This window comes from Camelus dromedarius, chromosome 6, assembly GCF_036321535.1.
Source record: "Camelus dromedarius isolate mCamDro1 chromosome 6, mCamDro1.pat, whole genome shotgun sequence".
NCBI lineage: Eukaryota > Metazoa > Chordata > Mammalia > Artiodactyla > Camelidae > Camelus > Camelus dromedarius.
This window is the reverse complement of record NC_087441.1, coordinates 51,925,456-51,952,091: the sequence shown is the minus strand read 5'-3', so window position 1 is coordinate 51,952,091 and position 26,636 is coordinate 51,925,456. Positions and strand designations below refer to the sequence as shown.

Here is a 26,636-nt window from a genome sequence, read left to right as displayed (position 1 = left end):
CCAAGTGTTTGAAATCCAGTGTGTATTTTTACATTTACAGCACACTTCAATTTAGACTAGCCACATTTTGAATGCTCAATAGCCACATGTGGCTAGTGACTGTCACACTAGACAGTGCAGCCTGTGGTAATATTTGATCTTTAAAAACATCACCAAGGCTGCTAAATCACAGGAATAGACAACCAGCCATTATATGCCTCCTGATTAAAGATACTTTATACAGTAGTCTATAAAGGAAAAAAAAATTGAGCCTGAACCTCATCAAGTCTTTGGATTCAATTACTTATTTATAGAAATACAGAGAAGAAAGGTACATATTAAGATGTTAAGTAGCACCTCAAGGATACGTCAGCAAAATACATGTGGTGGGAAACTTAAGTGTACAAGCAAACCAAAAGGGGAATTTTTTAAATGAAATAAAGGAGGAATCCATGAATTTAAAAATATTTAAAGGATTTATTAATGAATTGCAATGTGTGGTCTTTAGATCCTGAGTAGAATTATTTAACAATTTTTTATGATATTAATGAGATAACTGAAATGAGATTTAACAACTTTTTATGATATTAATGAAGTAACTGAAAATGTGAACACTGGGTATTTGATATTACAAAATTATTTTGACTAATTCTCTTTTAGATACAGTAAGACCTTTATCTTTTTTAAGAGCCATTATCTTTTAGGATCACATACTGAAATAATTATGGACAAAATGGTATTTTGGATTTGATAGGAACATGGAGGCTCATTACACTATTCTGTCTACTCTCGTATATGTTGTTTTAAATTTTATACAATAAAAAGCTGAAAACCACTACAAGGCATACATATTTTCAAAATCAAATTTTTAAAAATATATATGTAAGCTTAAAGGAAAAATTAGGGTTAAATCAATGATGATGATATATATTCACTCTGCCCTTCCACCCCAAGCCCAACCTTAATTCCTTCAGACCTGAGGAGAGCTTTTGTTTATGTCATAAGCGTAGGAGACTTATGTTTGTCATTGGTACTGACTTTATAATCTCTTTCCAATTTATCTGATACTCTCCACAAGGAAGTAGAACTCTGTAAATCTGTTTATAAACCATTTGAAATTATCCACTTGCTAAACTATAGAAGACTTTAATACTTATCCAAAGGAAGAAGGACTTTCAGAAAATAACATAACGCAGATTAAAAAAGATAAATTCAAGACACTAGTCAGCAGAGCTGGAGAATTTACTTTTTATTCTTGCAGTTTTATACTAGGAAGTCAACATTTAATTTAATTATCCATTGTTCACAATTGATTTATAAAAAATTTTAATCCGTAAATTGTACATCAATATCCTATGACTCCAAATTTTATTTATTACTCTCCTTCAAGTCTGAAGAAAATGATCTTGTAATTTATTAAGTTCCACAGACAGCACAGTCCCACTGACGTAACATTTAGTCTGAAGTCCTACTCATATGAGAATTAAGAATAGCCAGTATCAAACTGGCCTGAAACCTGATTGTGTTCCTGGCTCAGGATACCTGTAGTAAATTTGTAAGTCCACACTGAGACACAAAAATAAACTAGGGTGTGTATGTCATATAAAAAACTTTTCACAGTAGAGTAAAAATAACATTAAAATGTTACCAAATTTCAACCATATTATGGTGTTTTATCCAATTAGCCTTCAAAATGCCTGATTAATTGAATTAAATGCAGATAATTTCATATAGGATTTTTTTTAACATTTGCCCAGCATTTCAAAATGGTTATGGAATTAATATAACTTTTAAAATGTCAAAGTATGCTATACATATTGCACTTTTCTGCTAGGCTGGGCTAGTATCTTCCATGGCAAGATACCAAAACTATTGAATAAAATACACTTTAAAATCAATAGGTACTTGATTAATTTCCCTGAAATTATCAACACCATTACCAAAACCTTCCAGGATTTTGTAAGATTTGATTCCTTAAATACAGTTTTAAAGTTTAACTTAAGGAGGGGGAAAAACCCTCATATATTTGACTTTTTATTTCCTTTTTCGGTCGTTCAATGACCAAAGAGAATTTTAAACAAATTATGCATTGTTTCCTGGCTTAATAAAAAGCTACAATTTCTATTATCCAAATTAAGAAAAATTATACTAGTCAAAAGCTATTTATTATCAAATGTCTATGTATGTCTGTCTGTAGGTCCCTTAGAACCTTTCCAAACTTTCATAAGCAATAGATTTTAATCAGTTATGTACTAGAATCAAATTAGGTAAAGAAAAACTTATTTTGCAAAAATAAAATCACTTCCCAATATGCTTGACAGAAACAAGCTATTCATTTTCATTTGTGTTCCACTGAAGACATTACTGAAATCTGTCCAATGGTTTATTTCCAACTGGTCCACTACGGAATTCTTCGGAATGTTTTAAGATTGGCTGTAGCTAGAGTTCTGACTTCCATTTGGACCCTGCTCTCCTTCACTGTTCAAGTAGGGAAGAAAGAGATTTTACACCAGTTAAAAGACTCATTTTTCAACACCCTGATAAGCCTACTAATTTTTAAAGTTAGTTATTCTGTAGTACAACTCTAAAAAACTAAGACATTCCCGATTGTAAGACACAGATGTGGAAAAATTAAAACCCAGAAGACTAACATTTGGTTTTATGTTTTTATTCTTATGTAACTTAGTGCCCTCACACATAGCAAGCATTCTGGAAGTTAGTGTCCATATACACTAAAAAATTTAAATTAGGGTATGGGATTTCATTGTCATTACAGGTATCACTCAACATAGAGATTAGAGCTTCTTTTAGACAACTTTTCTTATAAAATTAAATCGTACATGTAAAATCTTATTCCTGCTAATTATGAAAATCAAGAAGTGTTCTTCCAAAAAAAATTATTATCTAAAGGCATAATAAAACCGTATGTAAATACAGCAAACCTTTATAAGTCAGAAAGAGATATGGTAACTTCCTTGAAAATGCTGAATATTTAAAATAAAAACTAAAACTGAAAAATACCAGTAACTGTGGCAATAGGATTATTGCCTTATCTTGTCCATCATCATCTTGCAGCTTCAGGCCCTGCCACTAGTGAAGAATCACTCAGGGAATTTCTGCAAAAAATGCATCCAAACGCAGCTGTTTGAATGACTGCCTTAAACAGCTCCTTGTATAAGTCAACATTAAAATATCAGATCTACAAATCTACCTTAATATTATGTAACTTATTTTTCTTGATAAACAGTTAAGATGGGTAGCTTTTCCTTATTTCCCTTCTAACCTTTTTTCCCTACCCCAAATGACCTGATGTATAGTGAGAGCTGAGAACACTGAACTTAAATGAATAGATTCTATTAAAACAAAACAAAAAAACCCCACCACAACAAAAAATCCTCTTAGCACAAGTGACTCATACTTAGCAAAATTATGTTACTGGGTGCAGTGGATCTTCAGGTCACTCTAAAGCCAAAATTCTTTATCTTTACAATATCGGAGCAATCATCTACGTTGTTGAAAATGCTACTGAAATTTATAAAAAGGATAACAGCCAGTGGGGGGGGCGGGGGGGGGAGATGGCACAGAGTCAAACTGACATGGAACTACTACAGAATTCTTTATCCTAAATTTTAGATGAACTTGCCTATCTCTGTTCTGTTTAAATCTACATGTAGTATATAGCCATATGTTGAGGGATACCTGTAATAGACTGCCATTGCATTAGGAAAAGTTACTTAATAGATGGTCAGATTAATGTAGTTTTAAAAATGAGACATTCTCAATCTATCAAGTCACAAAATTAAAAAAAAAATTAACGCGTGCCATGAAGTTTTGGAAGAAATTTTACGAAACAACATAATTTATGAAAAAAATGATAATGCATAAGATATATAATTAAATAAAACCAATAATTATAGTCTACAAAGTACCTGTTTGGAGGAGGTTTTGGTTTCGGCATCTTACTAAGAATAGTTGCCATCTCTTTTCTCTCATCAAAATTCTTCCACTGCTCATATAGTTTTAGAATAACCCTGATTATTTCCAAAATCTAGAGAAAAATTAAAAGTTCTCAGTGGCAATATCAAACATCATTTAGTACATATAAGAACACACATCATATACCAGACATCCCTCAGAAAACTGAAAAGACAGTCTGTCCTTCAAATTAGAATAGACAATTCTGATGAACGTGAAAGCAGTATTTTCACCACACTGCTATTTAGGTTTTTCCTCCCAGCCTCTCATCTTTTAGTATGTACGCTCGGTCTATCCTCATCCATCTCTGCAGTTGGTTTCCTTCTACCTACTGATACCTTAAACCAAAACAAAACAGTGAGATACTGGGAACAGAGGTCTAAATCATGAAGTAGACAACTAAAGAATACACTCCTCTAATACCCATGTTTCAAACAATTTAATGGGAGGTAGCGTACAGATGACTTTATTTTGATTCTCTGTTAACTACACAGGAGTTAAGGTGCTCAGAAACTGGCAGCTATAAACCTATCAAATCCGTTTCCAAATTAGCCTTTTCTTCTTCACCTGAGTAGATCTAACCTTGAACTGATTCTAGAACATTTTAGCAGAAAAGGTAAAAAAAGGGGCAAAAATTACTTTGTCAGGAGAAAGACTGTGTTATAGAAGTTTACAGTAGGATTACAGTAGTCATTAGGTAGCTTTTAAAATAATCCTGGAAATTAGAGGCTGCTCTGCAACCAATCAAACAAACCATAAGGTTACCATTCTCTTTAAGCCTAAACTGAAGAGAAATACAACCTTAATAGTCAACATCAGTTCTTCTTGCCAACATATTTCTTAACATTTCTTTACCAAAAATCTTCTTAGATTAGCTGACATCAAGAGATTTTAGGCTCTGAATATATGTATGTATATGCATGACTGGGATATTATGCTGTACACCAGAAATTTGACACACTGTAACTGACAGTACTTCAATTAAAAAAAAATTTAAAAAGATTTTAGGCTCATGGTAATTAAATACAATATTAAAATGTTCAACTTTATATTCCACTAATGGAATTTAAAAGATTACCTTCTCCATATCCACAGAAAGCTCAGCAAACCACTGTCTGGCATCTTTCTGCTGTACAACACAAGCTACATGCAGGCAAGCTGGAGAAAAAATGAGAGACAAAGGTCCATGTTTAACTACAAACATGGAATGTTTAGACTTAGAACTAAAGATAAGATATTTACTTTAAATTTTATGTGTATTTTCTAATATTCTTTTTTAAAATTATATGGATTCATATAGTAGTTACGACTGACCATCCATCAATTTAATCTTATACAGAAAGTTACTGGGCTATATATATATATATATATATATTAAGGTTCTTGACATCTGCTTCTCACTGTGAGCTGGTCATGTTGCAGTTGCCTTGGCTGTTAGGGAACGTCAGAGAGGAAAAAATCCACTGAGAAAATTAAAGCACAGAAAGAATCCCTGAACAGCAGTACATGTAGTGGTCAAAATGCACCCAAAAGTCAGTGTGACAAAAACAAACAAACAAACAAAAAGCCAATCAATACACTAGTAAATATGAACAATATTGCATATGTTTTGGTATTTCAATTAAAAGCAGTGTTAGGGGATGAGGCTATAGCTCAGTGGTAGAGCACGTGCTTGATGTGCACAAGGGCCTGGGTTCGATCCCTGGTGCCTCCGTTAAGGGGGAAAAAATTAATTTTTTAAAAAAGCAGTGCTCTCTCTGCTTTTCAAAGTTATTAGCATATAATCAAGTTATGTGAAAACTGGGCACCCTAGTAGTGAGTTCAGTATTGTAATCAAATAGAATGGAGAAAAAAAATGTAAAGCAATAGATACAATGTAATTATATACATCATTTATAATATAAACAAAGATAGTGAAAGAACCCAAAGACAATAATCTACATCATAACTTTGCCTAGTATAATTCCTTCCAAGCAGCCTGGCTACTCTGATCCTACACAAGCTTGTTAAGTGTTATATTCCCTGGTATGGTTACTCATGTGACTTTGCTAAGAATGACATTCTAGGCAAACAGCAACTCAGATGTGATCTGACATACTGGTTACCCCAAGTTAAACAAAGCTATAAACTAGGGCTTAGGTCTAGGAGAAACTGAGAGGCCAAAGGACAAATTATAAAACCAGGTAATTAAAAACAGTGCCGGTGGGGAGGGGGGTGGGCAGTGGAAAATACTGTGACAGGGCACACATAGAGTAAATCAGGGACAGGAAAGACATCCTAAACCCAGACTGAGGTGATGTAGGGAGTCTGGGGATGGGGAAGATATCACTAGAGATGGTATCTGAGACAAATCTTTCAAAAAAAGTGAGAGTGGGAGCAGAGAATGTATGTATGGAAATGATGAAAAAATAGCCGTGGATTTTATCCAGAAATTGGGAGGCGTACTGAAAGATTTTAATTGGGGCACAAATTCTGCATTTTAAAAAGCTCTTTCCAGCTCAGAGTTTCTCAACCTTAGCACTAACTGACAGTGTACGTTGGACAGTTCTCTGAGACTGCCCTATCCACTGCATGATGCTGAACAGCATCCCTGGCTTCTACTCACTAGATGCCAGTGGCATCTCACCTCCAGTTGTTACAACCCAAACCACCTCAACATTGCCAAACATCCCGTGGGGAGCAAAATTATCCCCAGTTGAGAACCACTAGCCTTGCTCAAGTGAGGAAGACAGACTGGCTCTCTGAGAAGAGGGATATGAGAGGCCAATTAACCAGAAAGGAGACTGCTTTGATAACCTGGATAGAAATGAGAAGATAGCTCTGAGATTACTAAAGAGGAAGGCACAACAGATACTGGTTACCAACCAGATATAGGTATGATGGGCGATAAAAGAACCTAACTTCTGGGTTTCCAACTAAGATAACTAATGCTATTCACCACCTAGCAAAGACACTAAAAAGAGTATATTTTGGGACAAAGTGATGAGTTCAGTCCTAATCATGAGTCTGAGGTTTTAGTGAGATGCCAAAGGAAGCTATCCAAAAGGCAGAGATTGATATAAAGACTTGCTCAGGAGCAAGATCTTGGTTAAATAAAGAAATTTAAATGTTTCAACACATAAGATAGTAGAAGCTATGGGCCTCAGTGAGACTACTCAGGTAGAAAAAAGACAGCAGGGATGACAAAGATGTGGCACATGGCCTTCCTACCCATGCAGATCCCAACATTCCTTCCTATTGAACCCAGAAGCCACTTCAGAATCCTTCCAAATACAGTACTTCCAGGGAGCATCCAGTACTACAAAAGTATAGCCCATTTGCCACCCTGATGTAAGAAGGCTGAGAAACAGTAACATTTAAGAAATAACTGAATAAAGTGAAACCAATGAAAATAAGTCTGGACTGGTCAAAGAATAGGGGGAAAATCAAGAAGACAGAGTCATGGAAATCAATAGAACACAAAAAGGGAACAAAAACTAATGAGTACTAATATATGGCAGTCATTATGTAAAAGGTACCTCATTTAATTCCTGTAACAACTCTATACTGAGTGTTAGTACCCTCCATGTTTTATAATTAAGGAAACAAACTTAGAAAGGTTAGATGATTTTCCCATAATTGTAAAGGAAGCAAAGTTTAAACCTAGAACAATCTGACTCCAAAGACTGCTCTAACCCATGCCAGTACTGCTTTCCAGATAACAGAATGGTGGCTAACTTCCTTCCAGCAAGGCATTAAGGACCACAAAAAGGCTCCTTCACTTGCCCTCTGAGGAGTTAACTGGGCTCAGGAAATTAAAGACAGGTCTGGCTACTTCATATAAGCTACAACTAATATTAGCAGGCTAAAATCTGAACTTATCTCCCTGAACAGACAAAAATGTTCTATTCTGACACTGGTTAAAATTATTTCAAACAATTTTAAAACAAAAACTTACCAAAAAAGAGGGGTGGGGCTACAATAATCCTGATTTGTGACAGTTGCAGTTCATATTATTGAAAGTTCACATGCAAGGAATAGTCTATTACTTCAAGGAACATAAAAACATAAAGTACAATAGGGTGAAATTTCTTTAGGATGACCTAAGTAGATTATAACAATTTGACTAATAAAGGTACACCACGTTTACATACCTAAAGCTATCATGAAAGGAGGATACAGTAGGCAAAGATCCGTTCTGTAGGTATCATTCACTATCCTCCTACAGAAATGTAAATCATATTATTATTGAAAGCAGAACTACCTCATGATTGTACATTTCCCCCCCAAAGAGGGCCAGAATTCACATATCTGTATACGCTGATTTCTCTTTACATTACTGTAACACAGATATAAAGGGAAAAACATCAAAGGAAAAAGATACATGAATGTGACAATGAATAAGCAATTTTAATGAATAAAATTACAGCTAAATTTACTTAAAATTTTAAAACCTCACAATAAATTTGAATAAGATAAACACATTTTTCTAATGTTTCCAAAATTAGAAAACCAGATAGGTTACCAGAAATTATACAATGAATTAATATGTATGTTGAATACCACCAAAAAATATTCTGATTATTTTAAACATAAAATAATAAAAAGAATCAAATTTTAATTTAAATATTCAAATAGATTATTTAAAGATCTTTATCATTTTGGCATTTATACCAATGTAGTTATTAAAATTCAACAAGCAGACATTTCACTCAACATAAAGTAACTTGGGGCACTATTATAATTACTTTAAGAATACTTCATATTTAATTGTCAACCTTCCTCACTAACAACATGTTACACTATGAATAACTTCTGTTCTAATTACCATGCAAGGGGAAGCAACATGTCTTCTTGGCCCATGTCCTGCACATACTGGAGCAAAGGTCTATAAGGATGATACACTATCAAGCAACAATCCTAGAAACAGTTTAAAAAATGTGTATGTATAAAAACAGATTTATTACAACACAAAAACCTTACCATTACCCAACTGATTTTTAATTGTGTATTTCAAAATATATTTTTCTAACTCATGCTTGCTTCCCTCTTATTCTCTTAAGCAAGCAGTATGGCAGCCCTAAACTCTACTATAATAGTGAAGGCAGTGCTCTCTCTGGAATATACCTTGGTAAATCGGTTGGCAGTCAGTCAGCATCCATTCCCTTAGAGACTCAAAGTGTCACATCTGCAACACACTGAAACCTCTTATTAGCCTATTAATCCGTAATTCCCAACTGGAGGAGCAGAATTCTGCCAAAGACATAATCTATCTTTAAATATAACACCACACACATACACAAATTGTGCAAATAATTTACAGTGGCTTAATGTCCTCACTGGTTTGCTTCTAATCCTCATATTTTAGTTACTATAGAACAGAAAAATCCTCCCATCCTAAGTTGGATATACAAACTATTTTACAGGCTTCCAAGAGCATATAGGTGATGATGCTACTAGGTAGTACAATTTCACCATCACATATCGCTTGGTTTTTTTAAAATGCACCTCCCTACAAATAATTTCTTTAAATTTATGGCTTCACTAAATTTGAAAATAAGTTTTACTCTATTAATCACATGGAAGAAATACTTACCATTAATTCTAAAAGATAGAATTCACATTCTAATACCTAAAAAAAAAAAGAACATGAAACCAAATTTGATGAGTCTACTTAGTCTAACATAAGAATTTAGAGATATTTATCAAACATTTTTATTAAAATTTTTAGATCAAGAAAATAAATAGCTTATATCAGAATGAACATACACAATAAAATTATTTTTACGATCATACAATACATGTAACTATGATTATAAAACATTTTAATCACAAATTAATTATAAATCAGTAAGAGAGAATACTGAAAATGAAGTTAAAAAATACAATCTAAAGAGAATAAAGAAATCCCTCGCAAGATGGAAAAAGAAGAAATGCCTATTAAAATGGCAATTAAAAACTCATCTAAAATAATGTAAAATTTCAAGTATGGTTTGCATACTGTTCCATCATAGTAATTCTCAACATCAGTTGAACATTAGTAACACTTGGGAGCTTTTAGAAAATACCAATGTCCAGGTCTCAAGCTTGAAAATTCTCCTTTTGTTCATCTGGAGAGCTCCTGACATCGGTATTGAAAAAAAAGTTCCTAAGGTGATTTAATGGGCACCCAGGGTTGATAAACCACTGCTATAAAGTATTTTTTAAAATAGTAGAAGCAATTTACCTTTAATTTAGAAATAAAATCAATTTCCTTATAGAATTTGAAACTGCCATTTCTAGGAGACTATTCAGTTTATTCTAATATAAAACAGAGCTAGTTTATATACAGCTTTGATAAGTAGTTTTATTTTATACAATATACTTACATGGTTCATCCTATAAGGAAATTCCTTTGGAAAGGCATATGAAAATCTAGTTTTTACTGCAGAAAACAAACAAACAAAAACCTTAAACTGAGAAAATGGAGAAGTGAATTAACACAAAATTTCTCTAACACAGTGTAAAATATCAGAGGCAAAGCTAAGTCATTTTTACTAGGAGTTCTTGAAGATGCTTAGGGACACAGATGTTTTTTGTTTTCAGACAAGGCCAAAGACTGAGCAGCAGGAAGCCCTAGGCCCCCAACTATATCACAATTAGAGGGTTTCAATGATATATTTAATATATTAAGAAAATTTTAGTAATAGTTCTGCTGCTTAGAAAATAATTAAAGGGAATGGAAAAAAAAATCACTAGCTTTTACCATTTCTATAATCTTTCCAGCTCTAGAATGGTATTGCTCTATTCCTCAGTAATTCCTCAGTTCCTTACAAGGAACACAGGTTGTATATGTGTTCATAAGTATATGCATATATATATTTGTAAATATATACAGTTGCCCCTTGAACAGTATAGGTTTGAAATGCATGGATCCATGCACACACGGATTTTCCAATAAATATGTACCCCATGAGCCAAGGTTGCATATGTGGATTTTCAACTTTGAAGAAGGCCAGACCCCAAACCTGGCATTTTTAAGGGTCAACTGTATATGTAAATTTTGGAAGGAAAATAAAACCAAAAAATGTTAACAGTGGTTATCTCAGATTTAAGGATTTTTACTAATCTGCACTTTCTAAACTTTTTAAATAAGAAATAGGTATTTCTTTATCAAGAGATATATTTTAATAAAATCATAAATATATGTACAAATGTCTCTAAGGACTTTCTTTATACCACACACAAACACATATACACTCTTTTCTTAGTCACTAAGCACAAGCAAAAAAACTGTTAACAATCAATCCTCTATTTCCTCAAAATGGTATGAGTATATACATTCAAGTACTATTTGAGAAAACTGAATTCAAGTCATTATGATGCAACATTTCAATCTGTAAGTGACTACTGACAGGTTACAGAGGATCTGTTCTGTGACCCCTTCCATTTGTACAAAGCCCAAGTGACTGCACAGAGGTTGAAAAGAATTTCATTTATTCTATGTTCTGTATTTTCAAAGTTTTATTTTGTAATCGAATATCCTAACAACTAATTTAGATAGGTAACATCTCCCAAGATTTGAATCCTAAACCACTTAAACTCGACATTAGGAAATTTTTACTTAACTTTCCTTTCCTCTTCTTTTAGTTATTTGAAAACGTACCTATCAAGATTTCTGAGTTTTACAAATCCTTTTGATGTAAGCAAGATGTGAAGTGTACAAGCAAAACAGGCACTTATATAATATTAACAAATCAACAAGGTAAAATAATCTCTGTACATAAAGCAAATCTATATCCCTAACCCCTGGACCTTGACAGCTAATATACAGAACTTAGATTTACCTGATGCCATCAACTTCTCTCCTATTCCATGATAAAATTGTTCTGCATTTTGATTTTCTACCTCCTAACTCTTTTCTTCTGACCTGGAGGAAAATGCATCTCTCCTCTCTACTGCTACCCCTACCACTTGTGCATCTGCTTTCATCATCTACTCTTTTTTTCTTTACACCTTTAACCATTCCTCCTCCAATGAATCTGTCCCATCACTTACTAATATGTTCAAATTTCCCTTAAAAGCAAAAAACCTCTACCAAATTATATTCCTCTGTTTTTTTAAAGTAGACTTTTAAGTAGACTGACACATAAGAACACAAGAAGGAAACTGCCTGCAAGCCAGGAAACAAATCACTGCCAATCAAGAAACTGATCAAGGTAGGCACTTTGATCTTGGACTTCCCAGCCTCCAGAAATAAATGTCTGTTGTTTAAGCCTCTCTGCTGGCTACCAAAACATTATTTTAAGCCTTCATTAGTGCTCATGTGGATTATTTCAATAACTTAAAGTTTTTTTCCATCTCAAAATTGTTAACTTTATTTCTCACAGCACCCAGTGGTAACAGCACTCACTACAGTCTGCAGTATATATAAAACTATTTCAGGTTTTTCTTTTTTTGGGTAGTTTTTAAATTGTGATGAAGTATACATTACATATAACCTACCATTTTAACCCTTTTTAAGTATACAGTTCAGTAGTACTAAGTATATTCACATTGTTGTGTAACCATCACCACAGTCCCTCTCCAGAATTCTTTTCATCCTGCAAAACTATCCTATATTCATTAAACAACAATTTCTCATTTCCCCCTCCTTCCAGCCCCTGGCAGCCACCATTCTACCTTCTATTAATTTGATTACTCTAAGTACCTCATATAAGTGGAATCACAGAGTATTTATCTTTTTATAACTTATGTAACTTATTTCACTTATCATAACATCCTCAAGGTTCACCCATGCTGTATCACATAAAAAACTTCAAAATTTGTCTGTCTACTTCAACTCTTATTCTCCTCCAATTCGCCTTACATAATTCTGTCAGACTCACCTTCTTAATGCACAATATGGCATCACCCTCATGTTAAAAAATAAAGCTTTCAAAGGTACCGCCACTGTCAACAGGACAAACTGCAGATTCCTCACTGAAAGCTGTCTACTATCTCGCCTTACTCAGGTAGGGCCTTTCCTCGCTACTTCCTTACTCAGCATTTTCTGAATATTAACTCATTAGCTTTCCCTTATTTCTGATCAAACTGTTCAGTGTTCCTAGACTGTTTTTCCCCTACATTTCCCCAGGTTCAAATTCTGTCTTCACCAAATTCTGTTTAAGCCTTTATGGATTCATCTAACAAATAATCTTTTTCCACTCAAAACATTACTGCATTCTGTTACTCTCTTATGCCATTTATTTTCCCCTATATTGCTATTTGCATACTGATGTCTTATTTTCTCATCCTTAAATTCTTTGTATTTATTTTTCTATCCACCATTATATCCAGTATGTTGTTTTCCAGTGATAATGATGCTGTTGTTGATGACAATGAGAGCAGCCACTACAGCTGACTGAGTATTATGGATTAAACTGCATCCCCCACTTTCTAAATTCCTATGTTGAAGCCCTAGCCCCAATGTGCTTGTATTTTGAGAGAGGGCCCTTAAAGAGACAAGTAAGGTTAAATGAGGTCATAAGCATGGGGCCTTAATCCTATAGGACTGGTATCCTTACAACAGGAAGAAGCGCTAGGGATGAACATGCAGAGAGAAAGGGCCATGTGAGGACACAGCAATAAGGCAGCCATCTATAAGCCAGGGGGAAAGTCCTCAGGAGAAACTATGTTGACACCTTGATCTTGGACTTCAAGCTTCTAAAAGCGTGAGAAAATAAATTTCTGTCGTTTAAACCACAGAGGCTCTGACATTTTGTTATGGCATCTCTAGCAAACTAACACACTAAGCAAAGCACTTTTCAAAGAGCTTCATTGATATTAACTTATTTGATCCTCATGACAACCCTATGACATAGATATTAATATCTTCAATATTAACAGAAAAGTTATACTTTGTCACGCAGAAAGCACTGTAGCTGAAATCTGACACTGAAGCTGTCTGGGTCGTATAAAACGCTATAAAACTTATGAAATAAATAAAACAATCTACTATAAAAGTTTCCTATTCATTGATACAAACATTCTTATGAATATGCCTTTAAGCCTTTGCATGAGAAATAAACAAACCTTGGCAACAAGTATTTTACATTTTCAAAAATATATACCTTCTAAAAAATCTGGAAAACAGAGACTGAAATGAGAAGAAAATAAGGCACCTATAATCTACTCAGAGCTGAGCACTACTAACATTCTGGTAAATTTCCTTGTAGTCATTTTTCAATTTTTTAATAATCTGACTTTCCAGAGGACCATTCAATAACTTCATCAATGGGATATATTTGGTATATTAAATTCTATGGTAAAACTCTTCTATCTTTAAAAGAGTAAGATATGACACGGAAAAGACTGAATTAGACTATTATACTCATTTCAGAGAGGGGAATGACTCAAAAATATAAAAATTAGTCAATCTGGCTCAGAAACTTAACACAGAAAGCCTTCTGCCTCTTCTTCTGTGTAAGATCACAAAGTTAAGAAAAAAAATTTTAATTATCTTTTGCTAGGTGATATCTTTTTGCTTAAACTATGAAGATGAAGCATAGCATAAAGTTACCTTATGTACAATACTTTACAATTGCTATTTCCATTAATGCCATGATCCACAGGCAGGTAAACCCCATCTTTTTAGATAAAGAACTAAGGCCAGAAGGTAAAGCAACTTGCTCAGTTATGCAGCTGCTGCTTAGAGACAAAACTGGGGCTTAGAATCAGCTCTACTGACTAGAGTCAGCATTTTTTTCTGCACCATACTTTTCAACATGGAAGGAAAATACATAATCCTCATCAAATATATGCAATATAATTGCTAAAGAAATAGTTTACTCCACCCACAAGAATGACACAATAGCTAGTCACTAGGAAGCTATACAATCAAAAAATAAAAATTTTTTCTTTATCATTATTGTAAAATTAAGAGCCACTGAGTTGATATTTTTGGATCAACAGTTACTATCCATCTTTTTACATTAAAAGTACTATCTTAAGAAATAATACTGTAAGTGGTTTAAAAAATTTTTAGCCAAATATATTAGGCATAAAGATAATCTCACCTCAAGAGATTTAACAGACCCAACTAATCTCTCACAAGTGTCATAAACTGAAAAACATTAATGTCCTATGGAAGTATCTTTATAATTACATTCTTAAATCAAGATATATATTTTTGCACTTACATACAGAAGTAGCAGCAGCAATCAATCTTGTATTTGAGACTACTCCAAATTCCTAGAGACAGAAAAGTAAATGAGATTAGGTATGTACTAATCCAATGAACCTAAGGCTATTTGAGGTCTATTCAAAACAGTATTTCCTGTGTTCCTCCAATGTTTACAGTCTATTCATCTACCTACTTGAGGGATGATGTACTTAAATCTCTAAATTAACTTTCCTTAAAATTACTACACTTTAACACAAATATTTAAGTAATAACTGAAACTGAAAATTAAATGTCTGAGACATCTTAAATGCCATTTCAATACAAAACACAGAAAGATTTGGTCACAGCTAAAGATTAAAAAAAAATACTATAACCAAATATGAAAGGACACAGCTTTTTGCAGGAATAATTCTTTACCCAAAATTCTTAAAAGCAGAAACTTTCACTTAGTAAATCATAAAACAGGGTTCTACTCAGTAAGTCATGTAACAAAAGATATTTACCAAAAAGACAAATTAAGAACTCCAAGTTAATCTACAAGAGTAGAAGTTTAAGAATTGGTCTTGGTTTCCTGTACTGATTGTCCTTCAGAAACATAAAATTAGTGGTAACATTTGGAAAAAAGCACCCCATAATACAGGTCTTCTATAGACACCTTCTTTTCCATAAAGAACTTAAAAACAACTGAGCTGGTTCTACCTCCTTAAATTACCACTTACATTACATTCAATATTTGAGAATACAATTACTCTTCTAAAGACATCATCTAAAAACAGAAATATAATATAAAGGATTCATATTACTAAAGATTACAAGGATTTTTATGAAGGCCAGTCAATATCTGCTATTATTATCTGGGATTTTAGCTGAGCTCTCTTAAAAATACTGAAAAGGTAAATAAGGTGAGCAGAGATTTGGTCTCAGCTGCAAGTTCCCATTTCTCTTCTCTGTCCCTCATCTAATTTCTCTACCCTCACTACCCAAACTATTCCTCCTTAGAACGCCACCCCAATCCTTCCTCTCCCTATGGCTCACTAGGTGGCAATCATCAAGAGGCAGGGAAGGAACACAGGAAGGAACACAGGACATAGGAAGCATATGGAGGAAAAGGAAGAACACTCTCAGGTTATAGCAGACAAGCTGTGGCACTTAGGGAATACTCCTTAGTGCCAAACATTAAACGTCTTAGAGACAGTAGCGCAAAGCAGCGAAGAGCATGGGATTAGGAGCTAGACTCCAGGGTTCAAATACTGGCTCTGTCACCTATCAGCTCTGTGATCTTAAATCTCTTTGTGTCTCAGTTTCCTCACTTATAAAATTAGAATATTTCAACTATATATCCCATAGTCATGACGATGGGTTTTTTTTTCACTTTTTTTTAACTGAAGTATAGTCAGAATTCAGTTATATTTGTAAGAGGACTTAGAACAGCATTTGGAACATAGTAAAGTGCCAAGTAAGTGCTTGTTAAGTATATAAAATAAACACACGTATGTATTTCTTTGGTTTTGTACAAATTTCAGTATTTTACATAAATCACTGTTATTACTTTCATACAGACATTGTGAAAACTGGGTCAGATTAGCCAATACACGTTGACCGTATGTTGATGGACAGAAAATTATTTCATACCTCTACTTTGGATGCCAAAAACACACATGTAGGAGCCATTAATACAGGATCTATACTTTTCAGAGAATACCTAAAATATGATCAAATAAAGTTAAATATCATTCACACAAAAAACATATAAAACCACAATTCATATAGAAAACATTTATATGGAAAAAAATCAGGACAATTATATGGCAAACACGTGATTCATTTATACATGGTTCATCAACATTAGATAAGAGTTTCAAATAGGCATAACGTATTCTTCAAATAAAACATCCCTACCTGGCATAGAATCTCTTGAAATAGACTGTAGCAGTGGCAATAACTTGTTGTCTTAATTTAAGATGTTCACCTAATGCTTGGATAACTAAAAGAAAAATAATAATGTTAAATGTATCTCTGACATCATTATAATATTAACATTGAACAATAACCCCATACAGTTAAATAATGACTATATTCCCTTTTAATGAAGAGAAAAACCTACACATGCTATAAAGCTCTACTTGGATCACAGTGATCCAATACTAGGATTGCACATTTGATAAAAAAAAAATATATATATATAGGTATGCATAAACAACAAAAAAACAGAAACTGCCCCACAACAAAAACTATTCTTGAATCAAGGAGGTTGAATGATAGGTATTTCCCCTCTCCTAAGTATTTTCAATGCTTTTCATATTACTAGACACCTATCAGCATTATAACTACCGCTTAATAAAGTTTATAAAAAAATCAAAAACAAATCCTCAAAACAACAGAGGTAGGTTTGCAGAAGAGTGAACTGAGGGAAGAAAGATCCTGTAACAAAGCTACCATGTAGCAGAGCAAGGATCTTCTAACTATAAATCCCCTTACCTCCAGAGCAAACTTTGTAAGATAGGGATGACCAATAAAGGATGTCAATCCAAATAATCATTTATTCTCAAAGTCCTTTGCTTTAGCCAATCTTACATTGGGTTTAATGATGCATTATAAAGGCTTAGAGAGATAAATACTTCTAAATTGTCTTGAGTGTCTCTGATGTATAAGTCCAAAAAACTATTCAAATCACTTAAAAAGAAAGATATATAAGTTGTAAAAAGAATACATGTGTATATAAAAATGTAAAGTAGGGACTAAAACAGTTCATCACAAATTACTATAGGAAAACATTTTAATTCAGAGGTAACCAACTGTACCATTTCAACCAATTAAAAAAAAAGTTTACCATTTGTAAAAAATATCTGTAATTTCCAATACTCTTCTTCTGAGAGAAACTTTAAGTCCTTTTGGCGTTCCTTCAACAGATCTTGTTTATCCAAAATCCATTGTAAACTAGAAGAAGCAAAGATTCAGACATCCTATAGAAAATCAACTAACAAAATCACAGAAAACTTTCTAAGATCAAACAGGCTGTTAATATTCTGAGAAGTACAAAATACAATAACCATGAAAGACAATGTTTTTCACATTTCTTGAAACTTTGACACCGAGAATTATCTCACTAACAATGCAAATATGCCCTGAAAATAATCTGCCCTAATCTTTTCTCTCTTCCTTCTCAGTCTGTCTCTCCCCATCATTATTAAATAGTATTTCATTGATTCTAAGACTGTGGTATCAAGATGCATCTTCAGTGATGCCTAGCATTTTAATGGGCAGTAATGTTTACACATTCTTTGTGGTAAATAATGGTGAAATTACTTGACACTAATTGATGGTGCCTTAGATTGGATGAAGTATATGTTTTCTCGATTGTTCATGAATAATTAGAGTATTTAATTTCCCTACTTTACAAATTTCAATCATGTTAAAAGCTACTTCAGAATTTATTATACCAATAGCCTCCTTCTGCCTAGTCTAGTCTAGTCTATTTTTAAACAGACATGCAATTGACATGATCCCAAAAGATATTCCGCAACATGCTTTTGTCATTCAGTAGGTATTGAAAGTTTTGTCAATGAATTTGTTATTCAGCATCCTTTTAAAATGCTGCACAGCATTATGGATGGATCTTTATTTATTTAGTTAATCCCTACTGATAAGCATGTAAGATCATTTTTTCTTTATTACAAGTAATGCTTTAATGAACTTTATAATTCATCTTTGCATATTTGATTAATACTTGGAATAATTTCCGAGAAGTAGAACTAATGGGTCAATTTTGCAGGTAATTTTGATACTCATTGTCAGCTTGCCTTCCATAAAAGTTACATCAATTTCCATTCACATGAGTATGTCTTAAAATACTTAACTGTAGGGGTTACTTCCAATCTTTTAAGTAATTTACATCTTAAAGGCAAATTAATTTTTTCCATTATCATTAAAGAAAATTTTCTATTTTTACATTTTTAACTGATCATCTTATTAAATCTTCATTATTTCTAATAATTTTTCAATTAACTAAATTTTCTAGTTAATTTTATCTCTATATATTGATAATTTTGCCATTTTTATATCTCATTTTCTTATCATTCCTACACTGAGAGCAGCATATTCAGAACAATGTTAAAGAGGCATCCTAATTTCCCTAATGTTTCACCATTAGATATCTCTTTTAATGCTGTTTTTATCATGTTAAGACGTCATCCTACTTGTTTTAGTAAGAGCTTTCATCAAGAACAGATGTTGAATTTTATTATGTGTCTTTTTAATACTTCACTGTTTATTAATAGACTTCCTAATATTGACTATATTTCTATAATAAAATCAATCCCACTTTTTTATACTTTAAATGTAATGTGAGACTCCATTTGATAATAATTTATGTTTGCATTAATATTCAAAAGTGACTGTTTTTAGGGCCACCTTTGCTAGATTTTATCAGTGTTATTAGTGTTATCATGGCTTCCACAAAGAGAACTGGAAAGCAAGCTTTCTGTGTGAACGGAAACAACTTCAGTAGCAGATTCTCTTGAAAGTGGGAAAAAATTTACAATTTACCCATGAAATAATGTGGGCCTGGAGCATTCTTTAAAGGAGTAGCTCTCTGGTAACTCTGATTTGCTTTCACATTTATTACCATGGAGATAACCCAAAGGTACATCTGGGATTACTTACTTTTCTCATTCCTAATTTTGTACTTTTGTATCATCCCTTTCTTCCTTTTTTCAGCTAGCATAGTTTAGTCTACCATTTTGGTTTTCCCTTCCAAAGAACCAGCTCTTATAATTTCTGACTATTTTTTCCCTTTTACTACATTAATATCAGTGTTATCTTTATTAAGTCTGTTTTTCTTAGGTTTATTTCACTGTTTCCTTTTTAATATTTTTAAGTAAAATATTTCATTTTTATTCTTTTTTAGTTATTCAAGATGTTAATTTTCTTATAAATCTGGCTTTGGCCTCATCCCACAGATATGAATATATATTGATCTCATTATGTTAGTTTCTAGATACTATTTACTGTATTTTCCATTTCCTCTTTGATACAGCAAAGTATCCAGAGTTGGTTTTGTAGTTTTATTTTTGTTATCTGTTCATTACTACATTCAGTCAACCAGCCAATATTTAGTATCCTTCTAGTTTGACCACATCATGGCCAAAGAATGCCTTGTATTCTCCTTTAACTTTCTGGAAAATACTGTCATTTGCTTTGTTCCAGATATATCATTAATTTCTTTTCCACAGTCATTGTGTTTTTAAAAAGATAAATTTCACAAACAAATGTTTTAAAGTTTTCCCTCACAGCACGTAATATGGATGATAAACCAAGAAATACTGCACATCATCAAATTTAAGATTACACTGATTATAGCATCACCATCATTTCATGTGCTACTAAAAATAAATTGCCATGATTTCAGAAATGTTAAAATGGGCAATATAAAGCCATGAAATACAGCACATTCCATGTCAAGTTTCCTCTTTCACCAAAATCACCTAAAACAATGGCTTTCATAATCTTTTTGTTTTTCCAGAATTGACTATCTTGTCTTTCATACTTGTTCCCTTCTGCAGATCAGGGACTCCATGATTCTTCGAGGGATTTGAGTAAGACAAGTGGCCCCTTCCTCCACAACTGTTTCAACTGGGAGGCAAGGACAGTTTCAAAAAAGCATATTTGATATTATAATAATTTTATATTTGAAAAGTGAAAAAAAAATTGGTTTTATAAAGTAGATCCTGGCCCCCTTTTGATGAGCCAACAGAAAATGAAAGCATAGTGAGAATGCTTATCAAAAGGGCGCAGAATCTTTTTTTTTTAAGTTGAAAAAGGGCTGTAACTTCTGATAATCATAGTTAACTATATGTCAATTCTCTCAGCTTCTTTCAAAGTCTATCAGAATACCTCTTCTTCACTACCTAAATTTCCCATATTTTAAAATTTTACCCGAGCAAATATTTCAGAGTGAAAACAGTGCCAAATAAAAATATGACCAGGATTAAAGCTTCCATAGCATCTCATTTCCACCAATCACTTTATAACAAGAAGGAAACTTGCTTTTCTGAAAATAGGTTTCAAAGCCCACTGTTTCTTTTCCTCTAGTGCAAACGGCTAAAAAAACTGAATAAATAAGACTCCATCTTCTTCACAAACTCAAATTTTAAACTACTTACTAATGCTCTCTTAGCATTAAAAGTTTACACTCAAATATCATTTTTATCTGTCCATTTTTCAATTATACAGTGGAAAGCCTAGCTAAAGTTCAATTAGTCCCATTACCCACCTTCCTTCCTGTTTAAACAATGTATTTAGGGAGAAATGTTCTCAATATTACTCTAGCTCTTCCATGGTACTGACAGAAACAAAAACTTATTCACGAAAAAAGGTTAAAGATATTTTGGCAGCCCCTGAAAAACACACTTTTAAAACAAAATATAAGGCAGAGACTAATGAAACGGGTACACTTTGAGGGTACTTGCCCTATACTTTACAAACATAAAACTCCATTTAGGCTTCAGGCAGTTGCAGGAAGCAGTTAATGAGCAGAAACAAGCCTGACTCGCTCCTCTCCTCGGAGTAATATTAAATCCACTCAAGACAGAAGATGAATGACAAAAGACTACGATGTCCATCTACTGAAGATACCAGGCAAAACCGAACCACTTCTGTCCTGAAGAGCCAGCCTCACAGTTCCGAACTGTGTCACTCTTCCCGTACCTGTGTCCTTCCCATCCCAACCCTCGCGGGCCCCACCCCTTCCCTGCACCACCCCCGGCCTACCTAATCCAAAAATCCGAAGTTAAACTCCCGAACTGTCCTTCCCCGGCGACAGAACCCCCTTCCTCCCTTCCCACTCAACAGATTTCACCCCTCTAAAACCAGGCCAGGGGACGAGATGAGAGGAGTCGCCAGAGAAAAGCGCATCCCGCTTCCGGCCGCCGCCGCCTCCCGGGAGACTCCGCGGCGCTCGGGACAGGGGCCGGGATCCAGGCCAAGGGGAATCGCAGGCCCCGTCCACACCGCCCCCCAAAAGCCAGCCTCCGGCGAGAAGACAGAAGATCACTTACTAATGGGAGCTCTGCCAAAAGTTCCCTGCCATGGAACACAGCTTGCCCTGATAAAAAAGCACCAGCCGGCGGAGCGGCCCGCGGAGCGACCATAGACCCAGCCCACCCGGTAACCGCGCTCCTCGATCTGATCTGGTCGGCTCCGCTCCGCGGCGGGGACAGTGAGAGGAAGAGGATGGCACCCTATTCTCCTTAACGCCGGCCAGCAACACTGTACTGTGTAAATCCGTTCCTATGCAGTAAAGTTCCGGCCCGCCCCGTGGTAGCAGAGGAAACCAGCGGGGAAGAGACAGCCCTTGCGCACGCAGTCTGAGATAGGATACTGAAACTGGCGCTTACGAAGGCTCGCGCCTGTCGAGAGGCTCTCGCGAGAGTTTCGCACCGGTTCCGGCGTAGAGCCCGCGCAGCTGGATCTTCTGCGGCAGCTCCCATTCGCAGAGGGGGTTGAAATCCAGAAGCTCAATTCAAGGTTTTGTTATTCCATTTTAGTCTCTCAGAGCACCACAATGGCTTTGTGTTAGAGTATAAGATTTTTCTGATTTCATTCTCCTGCGTTTGGAAAAAGAAATAAAGATTATTTTGGCCTCAAGGACCTACCAAAACCTAGCGGCACCAAGGCGAATACATTATTAATGGAGTTCTTTTGGAGTGAAGCACAAAATATTAGAGCAGCAGTGTTTTCTTTTAATGCCAGAGACCATCAGTTTTGCAAAAAAGCTAAAAATATTTTCCTTTATTACATGTATATATGTGTGTGTCTATATGCTTGTGAACCAAATAGAAACGTACAGCCAAATATGCAATAATTTAATTTTACGCGATGAAATTCGTATTTCCCATTCTATTATCGTTGTAACATTGCTTTTTTTGTAAAACTGCTAACTCATCATTAGACACACCTGAAAGTTGTTCAAGAAGATCAGTGTTTTGAGGTAGCTTGAGACTGTATTTTGCACATTGTGCTTGGAAACCAATTAGGTTGTAGTGAAATTTAAGTGCTTATGTTACGCATTTTCTTAAATGAAATAAAAATATCAAATATGACATAAATCGGAAGGATATTTTTTCTTTTTTTTATTGAAGTATAGTTGATTTACAATGTGTTAATTTCTGGTGTACCACATAGTGAGATACACACACACACACACACACACACACACACACACACACATATATTCCTTTTCATATTCTTTTTCATTGTAGGCAGTTACAGGGTATTGAATATAATTCCCTGTACTGTACAGTAGGATTTTGTTGTTTATCTATGTGGTATAATTTTAAAACTTTGATTCAGTACATATGTACATAAGTACTAGGTCAAGTTGTGAAATGCATTCTAGTAGTTTAACATAAAATATTTTATGTCACATGCCATTCCCATAAAGTCTGATGTGGATTAGACTGCTCCATTTGTGCTTGTCCTCCAGATGTCAAGGATCTAGTACATTTCCATCTTTCAACTACAGTTGATCTTAGAGCAACAGGGCTCTGAATTGCAGGGTCTGCTTATAGGCAGATTAAAAAAAAAATACAAACTACATTACCAAACCATCTGCAGTTTGTTGAATCCTCAGATATGGAACCTATTTGAGGTTGGTTGAATCCTCAGATGCAGAACCCAGGATAGAGAGGGCCTACTGTAAAGATAAGCTGATTTTCAACAGCTGGGCTGGAGGTAGGAGAGTTCTATGCCCCTAATTCCTGAGTTGTTCAAGGGTCAACTATGCTCCATCTGGGGTCTTTGATTCCAGGTTTCAAAGCTTTCTAGAGAGAGTGCAGAGGACTCTCACTGGTTTTTAATCGGTGATAAGAGACTTGAATCTGAAACAACACAGGCACTTTCTCTGATAACCTGTTGACCATGATAAGCATAAGCCTCTAATTTAACTGCAAAGGAGACTGAGAAATGTAGGGGAGCACGCAGTATGATTGATTAACACTACTGTGTACAACACTGCAGATCACAAGTCAAAAAAGTTTGAAGGGCAGTAGCTGAAGAAACACTAGGTCATAGGCGGCTTAACAGAGGTTCAACAAAATTTCTTCAACTCTCTAAGGTTTTTTGTCAGCCTGACATCTTTCAGAAGATAAGGATACTGCAACAAATTAGCATTGCTAAATGTTTTTTCCTATGTGCCCCTATTACATGTTGTTTGTACCACCAGACTAGCATTCTGTTTCATACCTAATTCTGCACTCTTCTCCCCACAAAACTGTAAGCCCCTTCCTTTTTGTATCTCCTTTAGTTCACGGCATCACACATACTAGGCACAGCAGATACTGGTATCTGAACCTGACTCATATAATTGGGGGTTGGTGTGGGGAGCAGGTTGAAGAAAAGAGAATATAGTATTGTGGACACAAAATTAGCTTGAAAAGTGAGTGCAGAAAGAATGCAAAAAGAAATCACAACAAATTACTAGAGCATTGGAGATTCAAGTCCCTTCCTTCTGTGAACTTTTAGGCAATTTACCAGAAATGCTACATAGAAATGCTTCCTGTGTGCAACCTGCTTTCTGCTCCCCACCCAGAACTTCAAATGCCCAGCAGCTCCCAGTGCTCACAGTGGATGTGCAAGTCAGGGCCCTGAAGCTAAGACTTCATTGGTTTCAAAGTAAATCATCTCTGAGGGATCCTCTAAGTGTAGGTTGAATTGAATTGACTTGAACCAAAAGCTAACTCATTTTAGGATATCTCTGGTGGATTAGACCATTTTACAGAAACTGTTAAAATGCCTAGATATTGGAGCTAACCTGGATGCAAAAGATGATGAGCCCTGTAAGTTTGCTCTTTTCTTTTTTCTGATAATTTTTTTAAACTTTTCTTTATAATTTTAGGCATATTAGTTCTCAGTCCTCACTACCCACATAATTTAAACTCACTGAAATCAATTAATCTTGTCCCTTCTAATTTTTCATTTACTTTGTGCTTTTCAAAAAGGAATGTTATCAGTAAATTCTTGATGCTAATACTGAGTCTCTTGTGACAAGAAAGCATTTTTCATTTTTCTTGCAGTGCTTTCTCCAGCAGCATGAATACTATTTCTTGGAAACTAGAGCCTAGAAATTTGGTGGCTTTAATCACACTTAGCGAGTCAGTGGCAAGAAGAGCTAGAATACAATTCTTCTGATTCCCAAAGCAATGAGCTTTTCACCCAAGTGTACAGCTTCAATAAAACTGTAATGACTAAATGTACTGTAAGCACATTATCCCAGGTTTCTGGTAGAGGTTTCTCCTCCCAAACACTATTGTTTGAAACCATCTGCTTACTTATTATAATTTACTTTGGTACTAGCAATCTTTATTGTGAAAATGTCCTCTGGTCTATCTAATCACTCACTGTGCCTCCTTTTATTTTAATTCCTGGATATCTGTATTTGTTGAAGATGGCTAACCCTCTAACTTATAGTAAAGCATACTAGTTAAAAACTGTTTCTAGGCCAATAGACAATGAAAAAATGCTCAATATCACTAATTATCAGAGAAATGCAAATCAAAACTACAATGAGATATCACCTCACTCTAGTCAGAATGACCATCATTAAAAAGTCCACAGATGATAAATGCTGGAGAGAGTGTGGAAAAAAGTCCTACACTGTTGGTGGGAAGGGAGTTTGGTGCAGCCATTATGGAAAACAGTATGGAGATTCCTCAAAAAAATAAAAAGAGACTTACTATATGACCCAGGAATCCCACTCCTGGGCATATATCCAGAGAAAACTCTAATTCAAAAAGATACATGCACCCCAATGTTCATAGCAGCACTATTTACAATAGCCAAGACATGGAAACAACCTCAAAATCCATTGACAGATGACTGAATAAAGAAGTTGTGGTATATATGTGCAATGGAATACTACTCAGCCTTAAAAAATAAAATAATACCAATTGCAGCAACATGAATGAACCTGGATATAGCTTGACAGCAGTGACTCCTATTGATCCAATTGCATACTCAACAATCTTCCAGTAATAATTTGGCTTTCCATATGGATTTGCCTATAGAAATATAATGCTCTGAGCAGTGAACAAGAGTATCTGGTCAATTTGGCAATTATTATTATCTCCATAGATCAATAAATTTATATTGAGTTTTTAACATAAATTTCTGTGTGCTTCATTAATGTGTGTCCATACCTAAGAGATAGTCTAGACTTGGTAAGCTGGCAGCTCAGGTTTCTGGGTCTACAAGAATAAAAGCCAGGTCCTCAGACCCTGAGGAAATCCATGTGTCTCAGTGGTCTTCCCAAATGATTACAATCTGACTTTGATACACTTTTCTCTTCAATCTGAGAATGGACCTCACTATCTAGCTACCGACTGAATGCTCTCCTGACTGCTCCTATCATATCCTTTATCCCTAGAACACTGGCCAATTTCCTTCCATCTTTTCATTCATTCCTATTTCAAATCTGTATATTTTAATTGGACTCTTTTGATTGCTAATGTTGCTTCCAGGAGTTTACAATTCACTATAAAAAGAGCATGTCTTGACACTAGAATTG

General features: G+C 34.6%; 1 protein-coding gene across 2 annotated transcripts; it reads right to left on the bottom strand.

Annotated features, from left to right (window-relative positions):
* Positions 1 to 1,211: 1,211 nt before the first annotated feature.
* Positions 1,212 to 22,406, bottom strand: CCNC (cyclin C). 2 transcript variants are annotated; one of them, XM_010983896.3, is made up of 13 exons: positions 22,132 to 22,406; positions 17,907 to 18,013; positions 16,976 to 17,060; positions 16,709 to 16,778; positions 15,093 to 15,144; positions 10,302 to 10,357; positions 9,530 to 9,565; positions 8,762 to 8,853; positions 8,088 to 8,155; positions 5,033 to 5,112; positions 3,909 to 4,027; positions 3,001 to 3,095; positions 1,212 to 2,457 (listed from the first exon to the last, which is right to left on the bottom strand). In XM_010983896.3, the coding sequence occupies exons 1-12, from the start codon at positions 22,161 to 22,163 to the stop codon at positions 3,044 to 3,046; spliced, it is 849 nt and encodes a 282-aa protein (XP_010982198.1). In that variant the 5' UTR covers positions 22,164 to 22,406; the 3' UTR covers positions 1,212 to 2,457; positions 3,001 to 3,043. The 2 variants fall into 2 exon arrangements, with proteins under 2 accessions (XP_010982198.1, XP_010982197.1); XM_010983895.3 differs by lacking the exon at positions 3,001 to 3,095 and having other exon boundaries at positions 22,132 to 22,401.
* Positions 22,407 to 26,636: the final 4,230 nt, after the last annotated feature.